The 17488-nt window shown below is 49.9% G+C and overlaps 1 protein-coding gene across 6 annotated transcripts in view; it reads right to left on the bottom strand.

The window, feature by feature from the left end:
* Fam53b (family with sequence similarity 53 member B) overlaps nucleotides 1-17488 on the bottom strand; it is a 147591-nt gene that overhangs the window by 31289 nt on the left and 98814 nt on the right. For all 6 annotated transcript variants that reach the window (XM_052763418.1, XM_052763415.1, XM_052763417.1 and 3 more), the window contains one exon: nucleotides 13894-14672. In XM_052763418.1, coding sequence (XP_052619378.1) covers nucleotides 13894-14672 — 779 coding nt within the window. The remainder of the gene's footprint in view (nucleotides 1-13893; nucleotides 14673-17488) is intronic.

The following is a 17488-nucleotide window of genomic DNA, read 5'->3' as shown; positions in this document are numbered from 1 at the left end:
GTCCCTTCCCCAGCAGCATTCTTATCTGCCACTCTGGGAGCATAGGAATGGCCACACAGGAGCCAGCTTAGGGTGAGGCAGAGCTGGAGGCAATCATGGGATGGGCTATCTTATGCACGTCACTGCCACATTCCTGACCACCAAGACAATTGTCCTGAGCCCTTTCAGGGACCAGCTTCTGGTGAAAAGTTGCTACATAATCCAATTTCTTTCTAAATAGGGAAACTGAGGCCCTGGGCTATCCAGTAGATACTGAAGTTCTGCAGGCTGTGGGGTTCCTGTGGGAATGCCCCCTGCCTTGCCAGGACTCAGCCCCACTGTCCCAGCAGGAAAGCCAGAGATGCCATATGCATCAAGAGGTACTGTGTCAAGAGAACTTCATTACATCATCAGACTCTTCACCTGGAGAGCCTGAGGTGAAAGCTGTCAACATCCCTGGAAGATATGTTTTTAAAGTCCCACAGAATACCCCCTCTTCTCAAAGTGTTGGAGGAAGGAAGTGTGCTGAGGCCCCTACAGAGCCCGAGACACTGGGCTGCATCACTGTGCGTGCTCCTGAGGACCTGCTCTGTGATGAGGCAGTCCCCACAGTCCCTCTTGTACTATCAGGTCTCTCTAGGCTTCCGTGATGGGACAACAAGAAGCCCTTCATTTCTTCTACCCTACCTGCCCCTTCTGGAGGCTGCTGGGATTCGTCAGGACTACCTTCAGTGTCCCATTCCATCATCACTTCAGACTTAAGTCTCAGGTTTCAGTCACAGTCCAATTTTAGCCCCACTTTATCCAGAATGATGACAACTGTCACCTCAGGAAGTCGAGACTGCGCTAATACTGGTGGCAGCAGAGCCCAGAATGCGCTGCCTGGATGATGGTGTTTGAGTTCTCAGCTGCCATCCCAGGACTGTGGACCCATCTCTGAGCCTGGCTACTTGGATGTCTTCACACAGGGAGTCCTCTCTGTCTCCCTCTGGCCTCCCTGCCTAGGCCATGTGACTAGGAGTACAACAAGCACACCCTTGGAGCAACTCCTGGCCTTGTCACTAGGGCAATGACTCTGACTTTACAGTTTCTTGTGTAAAACAGTAAGGAGCTGTTTTCTCAGGCTGTAAGGACGATAACGGTTACCTATGCCCAGGAGCAGCATATGCCAACCTTGTCGCTGAGTATCGTTGATGCAGCAGCTGACTGTCCAAGAAACCAGACCTTTCCCCCTCTTCATTAGTTCATTCATTCATCCAAAGTAAATATCCAATAAACTACTGTACTTCTCTGTTATAGATACAGGTCCTCAGAGCACAGGGAACATACAAACATTCACATTTATTACACAGCTTGGGAGCATCTCCTGACATGGCTAGGTTACCACACCACCAACACTGACCCCACTAACAAGCAAAGACCAAGTGAAAAATGGTCATAGAAATGGGAAGGGATCACTGGGTGTTTGCAAGACTCACATCTGGACCTGTTCCCTATCCTTGTCTCTGAATGTCATGGGAATATGGCCCCCAAAGACCACAGTCATCCACAAGCCCTGGTCTCCATCTGTCTTCTCCCCTGCTGCTAATCTGGGCTAGCCTAGCATTGAAGCTGTGGATATTGCAGCTTCTTTCTGAATAGGGTTGAACAAGCTAACCTGCAGCCTCATCCCCGTCCCACGGGGCATTGTTGGGTACAGGACATACATGCAAAGTGCCTGTCTGAGGCCCGAGAGGAAGAGAAGCTGTCACTTAGTTATTTGCATGTTGATCAAAGTTTCAGTGGGTGGGACCTAGGGTAAATGAAAGACAGGACTCCAGTAAAGGGTTCCTAACATGAACCATGTCTTCCTCCTACCTGGGAAGAAAGGACAGTGGCAGGAAGCTGACCAGGTAGGTGACCCAAACCATAGGAGGTGGAGTTAGCACTAGGGAAAGGGTGACTAGGTAAGGCTCTAACTCAGGGACCACGCCCCAGGTCCAGGTACAAGAACCCATAGTTGGGCTGCCTAGGGCCAAAACTAAACCACAGTCGCCTCCCACAGAGGAGACTGTCTACATCTAAAACCCTTCCAAAAGCTAGGATGATCAAGTTCAAATACAGATTCTGATGTGGCAGGCCTGAGGTCGAGGCCAAATTCCAAATTTCTACCAAGTGGCTGAGCAATGCTAGGTGCTGGTGGGAGAATGACCCACCCAGTATGAGCGGGAAGCTTTCTGTGGCCATTTTCAGGCATTTGACAAGTGTTTGCTATGATCTTAATCGAGTCTAAGATTCATATTCTTCCAGAGAGCCTCCATGTCCCCAGATCTCCCTCCATTCCCACCTAGGGATTATGAAGAAGAGTTGTTTCTGTCCCAAGTCTGCTGGGTACGTAAAGACCTTGAACTCACCTCTTCCTATCAATCTGAGTCTCTGGACCAAGTTTCCAAGGTCTCTTGAGCAAGGTATTGAACACCTCTGGACCCCAGCACATCTTCCAGTGAACAGCTCACAGGAACATTATAAGGCTACAATGAGCCGATGGGGTAGGCTGGGGGTGTCAAATCCAAATAGAGGCTATGATAGTCTCCAGCTGCAGCCTCAGTTCCAGGTCACACAGACCTGGGCACCAAGAGTCTCATGAGGCTTACATCTTACTTGCCTAAGAAACCACCTCTTCACTTTGGAAAGGGGACAACTCGAATACATGGAACCCCCCTTCTGAATGAACTCCTAGAGTTGCCCAATGCCAGTAAATCAAACACAGGCTTGCCCACAGCCTTAGTTCCCTTCCTAGAATCCTGTAACATGGCTTAGGGCTCCATCTGCTCTTTGGGGCCATGCCCCACTCTTTCAACATCCACATTTCTTAGGGCTCTGAAATTGACCCCATCACATTCAAGAACAGTTGTCTGGTCTTGCCAGGTTCCTCTCACATGCTGGGTGCCCAACATCCCTGGAGGGCAGGTCTAATTGCCAAAAAAGGCTGAGGGCTAGTGAGGTGGCTCAGTGGGGAAAGGCACCTGGTGTAAAACCCGATGATGTGGTTTGATCCTGGAAAGCCATGTGGTGGACTGAGAGGACGGACACCCACAGCACCCAGCTCTCACAGAATGTCAGGCAAATCGAGGCTGGAAGAAGACAGCTGGCCTCTCCTGACCATGTCCTGTGCTGGTGCAGTCACCCAAACACACGTGACCACCACCAGAGCAGGCTGCTCCTTTCTCAGCGGCTGCTCCAGTATGCTACTCTTCCAGAGAACTCATCTTTCCCTCTCTTCAGGCCTAGCCAGCTGTGGCGCCTTCAGACGGTAGGCTGCCAAGCCTCCGGAAGGGCTGGAGGGAGCAGCTTCCTGCAGTTGCTTCTCTGGGATGTTGGTTCTTCCAAAACCTAGTTACACATACTTTTAATGACCTCCTTGAGCCCAATGGGTGGTTTGCCCTGGCCAGGCTCTGGCTGATCCAAGAGGCAGGCCACACTCCCCTACACAGAACTCTGGCAAGGGCAGCTGCCTCGCCACCTGCTCTACAGATGGCAGATGCATGATGTGGCCTTGCACAGTGCCAGGGCAGGACTGGGGGCCTGATGACCTTTAGAGATATGCACTGATGCAGTTTACTGCTTACGAAGGAAGACTCTCCTCTGGGAGTTGTTTTATATTGTAGGACTGAGCATATCTTTTTTTCTAAAAAAAAAAATTTTTTTAAAGTCACCTTCCAAATGTCAAAAAGGACTATCCAAGAGTTCTAGTCTGTCAAAGGGGACATTGTAGATCCTGTGGCCATAAAGAGCAATTAACCCACACTTAACCAAATCAGATCAAACCCTGTGGCAAGGGAACTACAGCGGAGAGCTGGTTCTTGTGTGGTATTTATTTTCCTCACTTCTCCACTGAGGCTGGAGGCTGCACAAAACAGGACTAATCCAGATGGCTGAAACCACAGAATGTTCTAGATGAATCACCTCCTGTCAACAGGGAGGCTGCTGATGTAGTGCTTGGGTGGCAGTGGACCATATCACAAACACCTGAGCCTCAGAGCAGTGGGCCTGCACAGAACAGCAGCCTGCTGGTCTCAGGAATGGCACAGCCATGCTCAGCTCCAGGCCAGACTCGGCATCAATCTCATGTCCATCTCCAGGATGCCTCTGTTGCCTTCACTGGTTCTTGCTGAGCCTTTCCCAGCCCCACTGGCACCATGCTACTCAGGGCCTGGTGATCCTTTAGGGAAGGCATTGTTCTGATGTCCTTGATGAGGGATCAAGAGCCAGATGAAAAAGGCCAAATTCCTTCCTGAGTCTGTCAAGTGTCCTTCTCCCTGTATCCTGAAGTCCACTGAGATTTACTCAGATTTATGTGGAGACTCTAATGGGCTACCACAGACACCACCCCCCCCTTTTTTCCCCCAGGAGATGCCACCCCAGCTGTTGTAAATTGACCAGATATGGCACAGCTGAGATGAGATCCAGCATGACAAGCACTCAAAACCATGGAAGAATCTTTCTGTGGCCCTATGCCAGCGCAGTCCTTCTCCAGCCCCCGGTTTAGAGCTTGCGATAGCATGAGTCTCTAATGGATAAGGACAACACTCTTTAGCAGAAGGCCTGAGGCTCCAGAGGGAAAAGGCAACCTGACTGATAATCCACTGGTATGCAATGACTGGGGTGGGGTGGCTCCATGGATGCTTGGTGAACTACCAGGCTTCATTTGTACTAAGAAACAAGCAAGAAGAAACACGTGGGCTGGGGAGATGGCCCAGACATAGAAACACTCGCCATGCGAGCACAAGGACCTTAAACGACCCATGCAACAGAGAGAGGTGCAGTGTGAGTTTCTGTATTTCCAATGCGCCTGCAGGAAGATGGGAAGAAGGACAGGAGACTCTCTAGGAGCTCACAGACCAGACAGTCTGGCATACACAGCAGAAAAACAACAGAGACCTGGTCTCAAACAAGATGGAAGGCAAGGACCAACAACTGCTGAGGTGGTCTTCTGACCTCTCCATGTGTACTGTGGCATGCGCTTGCCTGCAGTCACACACATCTTACACAGGCAAGAAAAGAAGAGACAGTCAAAGTAAGTGTGCAAATTGGATCACGGGAACTTATAATCAGCAAACTCTAAACAGAATATTCTAACGCAAGTTATGAATGCTGGGTGAAAGTTAGGGTGGCCAACTCTGCCCAGTGCAGGCTACACTGAGAAGTTGGCCAATAGCGACAACCGTACTTTGCTGGGTCCTGCAGCCCCACCTTCCGCATGCTCCTGGAGTCCTTCACACAAATCAGCATGTCCACTGCCCACCTGCTCCAGTCTGCAGCCCAGCTTGCCAACAGCACCTTGACTGGCCTCCCTGACTTCCCCAGACCCCTCGGCTCATCACAGTCTAGAGACATTTTCAGGGCTTCTGTTGCTCCTGCGATTCAAACCCTTGAATACTTCCACCCTGTGTGCAGAATAAAAGCCAAATGTCTTGTATGTATGTGGGTATGCGAGCACATGTGTATGTGCATGGAAGCCAGAGGTCAACCCTGGGTGTCATTTCTCAAGAACCATCGTGTGTGTGTGTGTGTGTGTGTGTGTGTGTGTGTGTGTGTGTGTGTGAGAGAGAGAGAGAGAGAGAGAGAGAGAGAGAGAGAGAGAGAGAGAGAGAGAGAGGGGCGGGGGGGTCCTGGCTGTCCTAAAACTCACTAAGTAGACCAGGCTGGCCTTGAATTCAGAGATCTAAGTTCGAATCTGTCTCCTGAGCATTGGGATTAGAGGTGGATGCCGCCACGGCCAGCTCATCTACTTTGTTTTTTGAGACTGGTTTTCTCACTGGGACTGAAACTCACTGATGTGGCTAGGATGACTGGCCAGTGGGACCAGGGATCTGCCTGTCCCAACCTCCCTAGTGCTACCCTACCTCCTAGACAGGAATACGGAGGTACAGAAAGGGGACAGATATTGCCCAGGATGAAGACCTAGCTGCCCCATATATACAGGGCTCCAGCAGGAAGCGGGTCCTGCCTCCCTCCGGCCTCTGCAGCCTCACTGCTTCAGCTCATATATTCTCTCTTACTTCTCCAGCAACCTAGGAATAGCATGGAGATTTCTCCACAGCCTCCTCTCAGGGCTCTTGGAGGTGAACTAGTCATGTGCTAGTAACAATGGCCCACCGGCCTTTTCTACAGTGGCCTCCTCTGGCCAGTGGGGAGCTGCCCTGGGGAGTGCTGAGACCTTAGCAGGAAAGCTGTTTTCCTTCAGCCCATAGGCTGTGGCCCCTGGAAGACAAGGCTCCCAGGACTCTGTGCCAGCACCACGAAGGCCTGGTAAGCCAAAGGTGCTCCAGATTTGATCAGAAGCTCCAGGGGCTCTCATCTTGCTAACTGTCCTAGGGAAAAAGAGGCACCTACGCCCAAGAGTCCTGGAGCCCCCAGAGCACCATTGCCTCTCAGTGAGGCATGGAAAATCACCAAGTGGCATGTGAAGCTGCCTCCCTGGCATATTCCCAAAGAGAACTCCTATTTTTTTCTCTTCCCCAGGAGATCAAAGCTATTATGTCAGCATTTGGGCCCTGATCTGAGTGACCATCAGTAGACTACTTATGCAACCTGAAGATGGAGTCTGGGAACAAGGAGTGAATCCAAGGGTCTGAGGAGGGTTCCCTGAAACATAGATTCTTCTCCAAGGTTCTATGGTATCGTGGACACACCTATCTCCGAGAGAATAGAAAAGTCATGGAACAAGTATTCCAATCCCATAGCTGGCAGGGCTTGGCCTACCCACCACACACACCCATCAGGTTGACCAGAGTGCCGAATAGCTCTGTCAGAGGAGCTGATCCACGAGCACAGGAGAAAAGCTGCAGCAGCTTCTTTTTGTAATTTCTTTTTCTTAAAATTTGTGTATATTCATGTGTATTAGGAATACATGTATGTGTGTAAGAATGCACACCTGTATGAGTGTGCAGGCCAGAGGAAGGCACTGAGTGCCCTCTATCACTTTCCAGCTCATTTTTATTTATTTATTTTTGATTGATTGATTTATGTGTGTTTTGCTCACATGTATGTCTGTGCACCACATGCATGCCTGGTGCCCAGGAGGTCAGAAAAGGGCATTGGATCCCCTGGAACTTGAGTTATAGATAATTGTGAGCCACCATGTAGGTGCTGGGAATCAAACCCAGGTCCTCTACAAGAAAAAAATGTTCTTAAACACCGGGTCATCTCTCCAGGCCTCCACCTCATATTTTTCAGCTAAGTTGGCAGTCTCTGCCCCTCCCCAACCCAGCTGGAGTTACAGGTGTGCACAAGACTACACTCCGCTCTTTACATGGGAACCATGATCTTCGAGCATGCACTCTTAACCACTAAGCCATTTTACAGTCCCTCGGCTTCCTTTTCTATAAAACAAGTGTTCAACTGAAAACTAGATGCGGGATCCACAGTATGTAACTTCTCTGCTCTCCTGAGAAAAGCAATTGTTAGTTCTATTTTACAGACACAGAGGGCCATGTGAATGCCAAGGGCGCACAGCTCAGATCAGGAACGGCAGGACAGGGACAGAACCCTGAGTTACCTGACTTCAAAGTTCCCATTATATCTCACAGGGATCAGTCACGGGGAAAGGCCCAGGGAGAGCATGGCAGTTTCCAGCCTTCCTGCGGTTTCCAAATCACTACATGGCTTTGGGCAAGTCTCTGACTCCTGCGACATGCTAAAGGCCATCTTCACCCGTGAGGATAAAGCGGCACAGGAAAAGCAGATGGTGCTCAGCCACTAAGCAGGCCACAGTGGCTATCAAGATGGCCTCTTCTGAGTTCACCTGACCAGACTGCCGTGATTGGTTAGCAATGCCTGCCAAGAGTAGGAGAGAAGGCATGTTAGGTTACTGTGCCCAAAGCTGCCATGGCTCAGCATCCATAAACCCCAAGAACCCAAGTTCTCCGCTTGGGTCAAGCCCATCTGAAGCATCTATTCCCATGTGCTGACGGGTTTGGTCTTCACTTTGATTTAGCACTTCTTCATTACAATACAACCCAGACTTACACCGGCCTACATTGCACGCTGTAGACTTCCACTTCTAAATTCCTCTCCCTACCATCAGTACAGCTTCCCGTCTCAGCAGCAAGGCCGATGGGGGGCCAAGGCAGCAGGCAAGCCCCAGGTGAAGCACTGGACACAGACAGAGTAGACAAGAGAAGGCCACAGAGGGCTAGGCCAGCCAGGCAGACAGCCGGGGATCTGACCAAGAAAGTGGAAGGCTGACCCACAACTGCCAAGGCTGCCTGAATAAGAAATCACACATCCAGCAGCATGAAGAGCCACTCCACATGCTAAGCTAGAAGGGCCTGTCCCTGTTAAAGGCAGCTCTACTGGTACACAAAGCAGAGAGGAGGCTGGCTGGAAGAAGCGTCATCCAAGGGTGACTGCCCAGCAAAGAGCCAGGAGTCATCACTAAGCATCTGTTAGAACCCCTGCTGTCTGCAAGCAGCCCCTCAGCCAGCACAGCCCTGTGGCCCTGCTCCACCAGGCTCTCTGAACTCATGGGCAAGACCCCAGCTCCCTACCATATGCCAGCATGCTTATTTCTACCTTGTGCTCTTTCCTGCCCCATAGCACCCCAGCCAGCTTTCATGAGTTTCTCAAACATCTGCTAACACAACAGTTGCTGCCTGTTCTGGGGCCTCCTCGGGGAGCTTGAGGATGCAGTGTGTGGGCAGCTGCAATCAATCAAACCTCTGTTTCGGCATCCTGAGCCCTCCCTATGAATGTCTTGCTTCTGTTTGAAGCTCTGTTGAAAAATATAATTTGTTTTCTCTTTCAAACTGACCAGCCTGGAGTTAAAAACACAGCACCCAGGGGCATAGCATTCATGAGCCTTTGTATTGTCACTTTTCTGAAGTCTTTGTTGATACACATGATCCATGTCTAAATGGTCGTGCATAACTTGGTACTTGCTAGGAGACAAGCAATGTCTGGTGGTCAGGCCAGGTCTCAAATGAAGCAGTCACTATCAATGTCAGGGAAAGTCCTGCTGCTAAACTTTTAAGCCCTCATGCTCAGACCAGCCCTGCCCTCAATGCTATACACTGGCACTGTGCAAACAGGAGGCTGTGGCTTCACACAACACCACAGGCAACAGGGACCTCAGACAATGAGGAGGAAAGCATGGGAGATCCACAGGACCAGACCCAGGCAGGACTGGACTTCATGGACTCCCACGCTGCCTTTGAACAGCTCACATCACAGAGCACAGTCCATAACTAGAAATACAGGGAAGGTGTCGTTTCTCTTCCAGAGCGCTCATTACTACAATCCCCCTCCAAGATCCAGACAGCAATGTCATCTGTAGTCTCATTCAGCATCTCTGGCCACGTTACTAACGTTGGGGTTTTAAGAAGATATGAGCAGAGACCATTGGAAAGCAATTTTTTACTGCATTTCACCTTCACTGCTGAGAGGGACAAGGGCCACTGCTGCTGGCTAAGACAGCTGTGCCCCAGGGATATGGGAGGAGAGGGGGTGGCTGTGGGCTCCAAGGATATGCAGCCTTGGTTTCAAGAGTGCTTACTGGGCCTGGGGAGAGAATGCTCACATATGGCCAACTTCCGGTGGAGGGAGGTGAATCCTATTCTGTCACCGTTTCATCACCCTTGGCTTGCAACATGGAGTTGAATAGGCATGCTGGTGGCCAGCAGACTGCCTCCTTACAAGAGGAAAGGATGAGGCAAGAGGATGAACAGATAAGGAGTGGTAAATGGCTAAGACAGTATCTATAATAGAAGAGAGGCCGCACCTCTGCGAACACTCGGCGCGCGTGTGTCAACCTGCCCTTGGAGACAGTCGCTCACACCTCTTCTCTAGTCCTGCCAAGTGCAATGGTGAACTGTGCTTGTCAGCACTCACCATGTATGTGCAAGACCTTACACTGGGTAACACGGGTGTTGTGTGCATGCATGTCTGGATAGATATACAGATCTACAGTTCATACCAATACTATAGATGGACATACATACAGAAAGACACAGAGATACATGCATATGCATGCATGCACAGTATAGTGTACAGTCTATTGGTAAACCTGCAATATGCTGTGGGGAGTGTGGTTATCCCCCACTTCAGACCCAAGAAAGTGTGTCTCAAAGTGTGCTCTACAAGACGGCCTGTCTGTGGATGGTCTCCCTGGCCCCAAACTCAGTGACAGGGAAAAGAAAAGGAAAATAATGCAAAAGTAAAAGCATTATGTTCTTTAGAAACAATTAGAAGGTGAACCACAAACTGAGGATGTTGCTCAGAGCAAGAGTGCTTGCCTAGCATGCACAGAGACCCAGGTCTGATTTCCAGCAACACAGGAAAAAACAAAAACAGAAGGTGAACCATTTCCAACAGGGGTTACCATCCTTCATCCCATGATACCAAGTTGCCTGTACTGGGAACGGGAAGCTCGAAGTTCATCCTGAGAGATGATCAGAAACTCCAGCTGGCTGCCTCCCTGACTTGATGATGTTTTGCTATCTGCTATTCTGTCCATCTGCTAGTATCTATTCTTTTATTTTGATTTGATATATACTAATAAATTCACTCATTTAAAACCAAAAACACAACTGTCCTAGACCATTCTCCAGATTATATAGAAAGCACACACACACACACGCACACACACACACACACACTATAGACACACTGGTTATTTCCCTAACTCCCTCCATATAGCCCTGTGTTGGCTGTGGACCTGCTCCACACAACGTTAAGCAAACTGCCTAGGGCTCTAGCATCATAACCCCTTTTCTGGAGCCCTTCTGGTTTGCCAATGCCCCTCCTAGATATGGATACAGAAGTAACTACTCTATCCAGAAAGGGTCTGGAGGCCTGGGAACCAGCAGAGCCTCCGTACCCTCCTGAGGTTGTGATGGATAAGCCCTGATATAACACTGACTTCTACCAGAGAGCATAGGCCCATGGCACATGCTCCTGTTAAATCCAGGGGCAATGAACACGTGTCCCAGAGTCTCAGCCTCAGGGCTCTTTACCTTCTCTTCTCATCTGGTTCTCAGATCTCACCCTGACTGGTTCCTTTTCTACTAGCAGGTTAGGTGGCACTGGCTCCCGCCAGCTGTGGAAAGGCCAAAGGGAAGCCCCACAAGCTCACACACCCTCAGGGTCTGCTCTGGGCCCCAGTGGGCCCCTCAAGGGGGTTGGTTTATTAGAACACCAGCTGCTCCAAAGGTCTAACCAAAAAGGCACTTTGTACCTTTATCTAAAGCGTTCAGACACCTGGACCCAGAAGCCACGTGCAAAGACGTTCCTTCACAAGAACACACAAGTGGAGTGAATAGACAAACTGAGATCAAAGACCCATGAAAACAGTTTGGGAGGCAGCTCAAGGAAGAAAGGGTGACACCAACCCCGGGGCCAAGCCTATCTATCCTACAGATGTGGGAAAGCACCTACAAGTTCTTCCTCCATAGACATGCAGTCCTTGGACTCTTCTCAGCTGTAAACGTCCAGGGAAGCCACAGCACGCAGAGGCTGCTATCCCACCTCAAGCATCCGCTGGCAATGTGTAGGTCTCTGTATACCAATGACAGGCCTGCCTGGTGGGAACCCAGGCCCAGGGCCCTACAATGTCCTGGCTGAATCCAGGACCATTCTAAAAAATGTGTATGTTTTTTTTTTTTTTCCTGGATGTATGTATATGTACCACATGCATACCGGTGCCCCTGGAGACCAGAAGAGGACATCAGATCCCTTGGAACTGGATTTATGGGCAGTTTTGAGCCACCATGTGGGTATAAGAGCCAAACCTGTGTCCTCTGCAGGAACAGCAAATGCACTTAACCCCTGAGCCATCTCTCCAGGCCCCTAATCCAGGACTCTTTACAAACACATACGGACTGTTTTAGGCCTGGTTATCAGGCCCCTTGGCAAGTAAGGGCTACCTCCTGACCATATATTACTGCATGGGAGCCAAAGCAGGCAGAAGCACAGAGCCCTATGGGAAGACAGCTGGCCAGAGAGAGGTGCTTGGTGGGACTCCATCCTCGGGGCCTGACCTCTGGCGATAGGGTGCACATTCTTCCCAAGGGACTCTCTCCTTTGCCTGTGCCTTGTCCCACCCAGTACTCATGGCCAAGCAGCCTGCCAAGGCAGACAGGCTGAAGCAGGGTGGCCTTCTCAGTGCACCTTCCTGGATCTTGGAGGCCTGCCTGGAATTGATGAGGCACTATACATTTGGGCACAACCCCCACTGAGCAATATATTTTTAAACAGTTTCTACACATGTGAGGCCAGAAAATGTCTTCAGTGATGCAGCGGTGTTATTCCAGCTTGTGGCTAATGAAATCTAATAACACTACGTGTAAGCTGTTTTTATTACCTCTCTAGCTTATTCACCAATTAAACAGGCTTAGCATTACCAAGTTAACTAAGGCTGTGTGTCGTACCTAGAACCTAGGGCTCTGTGTTTCCTTGAGAAGACAGTCAATGCTGTCCTCCTAAAACCTAGTTCAGACTATCTGGAGATGGAAACTTCCTCTCCGTATCCAACACACATGTTCAGTTGCTGTCCAGTGAGTAAGTCAGAAAGATCTACCAGGAGGAAGGGCCTCTGTTGGAACCAAGATGGACATCATGGAAGCTCAGTCCCAAGTCAACCCATGGGCACAGGGGTGGCACAAGCACATCACCACCTTGTCCCCAGTTGTCCTGGGTGGGCCTGGGCTCATCTGTAAAGGTGGCTCAAAATTGTGGCCTCCGAGGCCACCTCAGCTAGATACCTGTACCTTGTCTTCAGTGGGGGGCTGATAGGCTTAGAGCATGAAGAGAACAGAAGGTAACTCCATGAGTAGGAACCACGTCTTTGTTGTAAGTAGGCAGCTCCATGGGGGAAGGGTAGTGTGGGGAACCTAAGACTGCTCGTTGGTTATACCCATCTGATGCAGAACAGACACCAGGAGCCTGCCCTGTCCGTCCTGGCTCTGCCCATGGTCTGAAGAACGTGGCCAACCCCGCTGAGACCCCTCCCTCACTGGCAAATAGATCTTCATTTCCTCAAACCAAGTAATAACCAATGTTTTTATATAGAACACCAAAAACTGATACACTATAGCACCGAGCAAGAAGTCTCCCAGATGGGCATGGAGCCAACAGTACCATGATTTGCCCACCACAGCCATCCATCCTAAAGTTAATGGTCACAAGGACCAACGTCACACCATCTTGATCACATCCTAAGACCTCTATAGCAAGAACCAAATGCAGTCAGCCCTCAGGCTCTGACCCTGTCCTGACTTTGGTGTCTAACTCCAAGACCGTCTCATCAGATCAATACCTAAGAGAGGTGTTGGCACGTTGCCGGACTCCAAGGGAAAGAAGACCGAGACAGAGGAACAGAGCGCATGGGAGAGGCTCCTCCTCCAACCATTGCTACGGACAGCTGCAGAGGTGGCCCAGAGGATACTGATAACAATTTCTTGGTAGTCTAAATGTTCGACAGTTTAATCAAAGGGGCTGATCCCTTCCCACCTTTTCTAAAGTCATTACTCATGGCCCTGATCTAGGGATCAGCATAATCCGGGTGACACTGAACACTGGTGTGTGGGTTCCAGGAGAGGAGGTACCAGCAGAGGGCTAGAAGAGGATTAATTAGTGTGTGGTCACACTGGACTCCTAGCCAATGCCTGCCTCTCACCATCTGTCTGCTCCTGTTCCATTAGCAATGAGCTTAACAGGGGAAGAACATGCCTCATTTTAAATGGAGAGAACCAGATACTTAGAAAAAAGGACTTGAAAAAAAAATTTTTTTTATAGTACTTTCAAAACAAGAAAACTGACTCCTAAACATTTCTGAAAGTATCACTGTGCACTTAACTGGCTAGACCAGGACCAGAAGTCCCAGAGAACAGTGAGATGTGTCTTCTAGAGACTCTTCCAGGCCATTGGGGCACTTACCTGTGCCATCTTGGCAAGGTCTAGAGAAGGCCTTTGCTCCTGCCCTTCGTCAGGACGCCGCCGTTTCACGCCAATCTTCTTGTCATTAAGGACACACGGCTGGGAGCGGCTGCGGGCAAGCCCACTGGAGCGTCTTGCCAGCTCTGGCGTTGAGGCAGGTGTGCTGTTGGCTGAAGGGGGACAGTATTCTGGGAAGGAAAACTGCTCGTGTGAGCAAGAGAGGGAGCGCTGCAGGTCCAGCCGGCCTCCTCCTGCAGGGTGTGGGTCAGGGCTCCAGGCATCGCCCACCTGTCCACAGGGAGCTGAACCTGGTGCTCCTTGGCAGGGCTGTCCCCCAAGGCGCTGGTGCAGGCTGGACTGGTGGCAAGGCGAGGAGAGCCCATTGGCCCGAGCAGGGAGGCTGAAGCTGGAGCTCCGCTGCATGGGGCTGACACCGTTGGAGTAGCGCTGGACGCTGCCCCCACTGTAGCATCGTCTCTTCTCCACAGGAGTCCAGACTTTGGACCCCAAGGGCCGCCATGACGTCCGGCAGCTGGACATCTCATCAGAGAAGGAGAGTGACCGGCACTGGCGTTTGCTGGGGGGAGCGGAGGGGTTTCCGTTGTGGTCACTGATGCTGAGGTCTTTGATTAGGCTGGTCACTGCACAAGCAGTCACCGCCTCCTGGTGCCACAGGGAGCCATCCTGACACTTCTCAGGCAGACACTCCCAGATGCTGGCGCTTGGCTGGTCAATCTGAAGAGGGCATTTTCTGTCCAGGTCTCGCCATCTGTCATTTTCTGGTGCATAAATACAAAGAGAAAACAGGATCTGAGAGGCCTTCCCAACACCCCTGTTCCTCTACCAACAGCCTGTTTGCTATATAGTACTTTGGCACCAGAAAGGTTCTCATAAATCAGCCAGTTCAACCTTACTTTACAGATGAATACTGAGGCCCAACATGCTGAGTTAAAAACAGAACAAGTCCTTGGATCCAGACTCACTCCTGGGCTTTCTGATCCAGCTTTCCTCCCAACATCCCAGGAAGGTAGCTTGTCCTGAGCCCTGCCCTGGTCAGTGGCAGGCAGAGTCAGGGGAGCAGTGTAAGTTAGCATATGGCAGAAAACCATGATCAACACCAAGTCTTGGCCACTTCAGATGGTCAAGGTCAAAACGGGGCTGGGATACTGCTAGTTTAGCTCATCTGAATTCCATCATCAAAAGATCTGCTCATAAAAGACACAGAATCGCCAGGCAGTGGTGGTGCACACCTTTAGTCCCAGCACTCGGGAGGCAGAAGAAAGTGGATCTCTGTGAGTTCAAGGCCAGCCTGGTCTACAAAGTGAGTTCCAGAACAGTCAGGGCTACACAGAGAAACCTTGTCTCAAAAAAAAAAAAAAAAAAAAAAAAAGCCAAATCAAACCAAAACAACAAACAAAAACAAAAAAAGATACAGAATCTTTTATTGATTTGTTTGCCTTCCACCAAAATATCCAATAATATCAGCACTGACACCAGCTGCCAATCACAGCACTTTCTTCATATTCATTTGATTTCTTGCTGAAACTGAGGATATATAAAGTAGTTGAAATGGATAAGAGTATCATTTAAGCCAGGCGGTGGTGGCGCACGCCTTTAATCCCAGCACTCGGGAGGCAGAGCCAGACGGATCTCTGTGAGTTCAAGGCCAGCCTGGTCTACCAAGTGAGTTCCAGGAAAGGCGCAAAGCTACACAGAGAAACCCTGTCTCGAAAAAAAAAAAAAAAGAGTATCATTTAGAGCCAGGTGGTGGTGGTGCATGCCTTTAATCCCAGCACTCAGGAGGTAGAGGCAGGCGAATCTCCATGAGTTTGAGGCCAGCCTGATTTACAGAGTGAGTTCTAGGGACAGCCAGGGTTACACAGAGAAACCCTGTCTCAAAAAACCAAACCAAACCAAACAAACAAAAACTCTATTCAACTTTGTTTGAATGCATGAATCCATGGGCTGGTCCAGCTGTGGAATGCCTCCAGATCTGAACTTGAACAAATTATTGTTTTTCCACTACAGAATTGGGAGCCATGGCTGGGAATTTTAGGAGATGCAAAGATCAGAAGCACACACTGCCAGGAGTTAGCCCTGTCTATCACTGATCATCTGTATATGTACTATCTGGCAAATATGACAGCTTGAGTCAAGTAGTCAGTGGAACTGAAATAAAGCTGGAAATGGCACGCAGTAGGTATTTTCATGTCCCCACACTCACTCACAGCAATTCAAGTCACTCATTGAGCATCCTTTTTGGACCATGACACCCACACAGCACCCTGCATGAAGGACCACCCTGGCCCAGGGCAAGCAACACAGCTATACAACACAGTGAAAACTCAGGCCAGTCTGACTCTGGCCCTGCCTCAAGCAGCTTATGGTGCAGGAAGATGTACAGTTTCAAAAGACCACTCTATCCCTAGGTGATGCCCACTCCAGGTAACAAGAACAGCGAACTGAGCTCTACAGCACCACACTGCTATTTCTTCCAGGCAGGACGCTACTCTGGAGCCTAGGGCCGTGAGCCTGTGGCAAAGCTGCCTCAGCTTCCCAAGTGATGGAGTGAGATATGAACCACCAATGACCACACCTGGCTTACAGAGATCACTGCTCTCAAAAGGTGATACACCCTGGACTGAATGTCACCCAAGGGAAGCCAAACCAAGGCTAGATACAAAGTTTCTTCTTCCCAGACACCCTGCTAAGTCATGAGACAGGTGACCTAAAGGGCTGCAGCCTGGACGAAGGACACAGGACTGCCCAGAGCTATAAGCAGGAGCTAGAGAGGCAAAAGACTTATTGGAAGTTTAGATGGCCGGCCGGGAACCAAGCAGGACTGTGGCTGAACATCCAAAGACCTCAACACAGAACTCCCAACCCTGAGGGAGGCAACTCTGATACCTATTCCTCAAGGTGAATTTGATAAGTTACTTTCAAATATAAACTTTACAAAAAAAAAAAAAAGGGTCTTTGCAAGCTGCTTATACTGTTCAAGTATGTCTTCAGTACCCGTGGAAAACATTTCCTTCCAGTATTCCATTCCTGTGGTGTGTGTATGGGGGGATGTGTGCGTGTGTGGTGTTTTTGTGTGTATGTAGTGTTTATATGGGGGGATATGTGTTTGTGTGTGTGGTGTGTGTTTGTAGTGAGTGTGTATATGGTATGTGTGTGTTTCTGTGTGGTGTATGTGTGGTGTGTGTATGTGGTGTGTGTGCATATGTGTTTGTGTGGTGTATATGTATGTGTGTTTGCATGGTATTTGCATTGCATGCGTGCGTGCATGTAAACCAGAGTGGGACCTCAGGGGTGTGTGTGTGTGTAAACCAGAGTGGGACAACCTCAGGTTAATCCTTTCATCTTGTTTGAGACAGTATCTCTTGCTCACTGATGAGTATGTCAGACTAGATAGTCAGTGATCTTCCAGAGATTCCCCGCCTCTGTCCCCCATCTTCTGCTAGGGGCCACTAGGACCACAGGCATGAGCTCCTCTGTGTCTGGCTTTTCTGCAGGGTTTTGGATCTGAACTCAGGTCATCAGGCTTGCACAGTAAGAGTTTCACCCACGGGGCCATCTCCCCACTCAGTGTTTA

The sequence above is a fragment of the Peromyscus californicus genome, unplaced genomic scaffold, assembly GCF_007827085.1.
Source record: "Peromyscus californicus insignis strain IS unplaced genomic scaffold, ASM782708v3 Scaffold_4__1_contigs__length_199733344, whole genome shotgun sequence".
Classification (NCBI taxonomy): domain Eukaryota; kingdom Metazoa; phylum Chordata; class Mammalia; order Rodentia; family Cricetidae; genus Peromyscus; species Peromyscus californicus.
The sequence above is the reverse complement of the archived record's forward strand: the minus strand, read 5'-3'. Positions and strand labels throughout refer to the sequence as shown.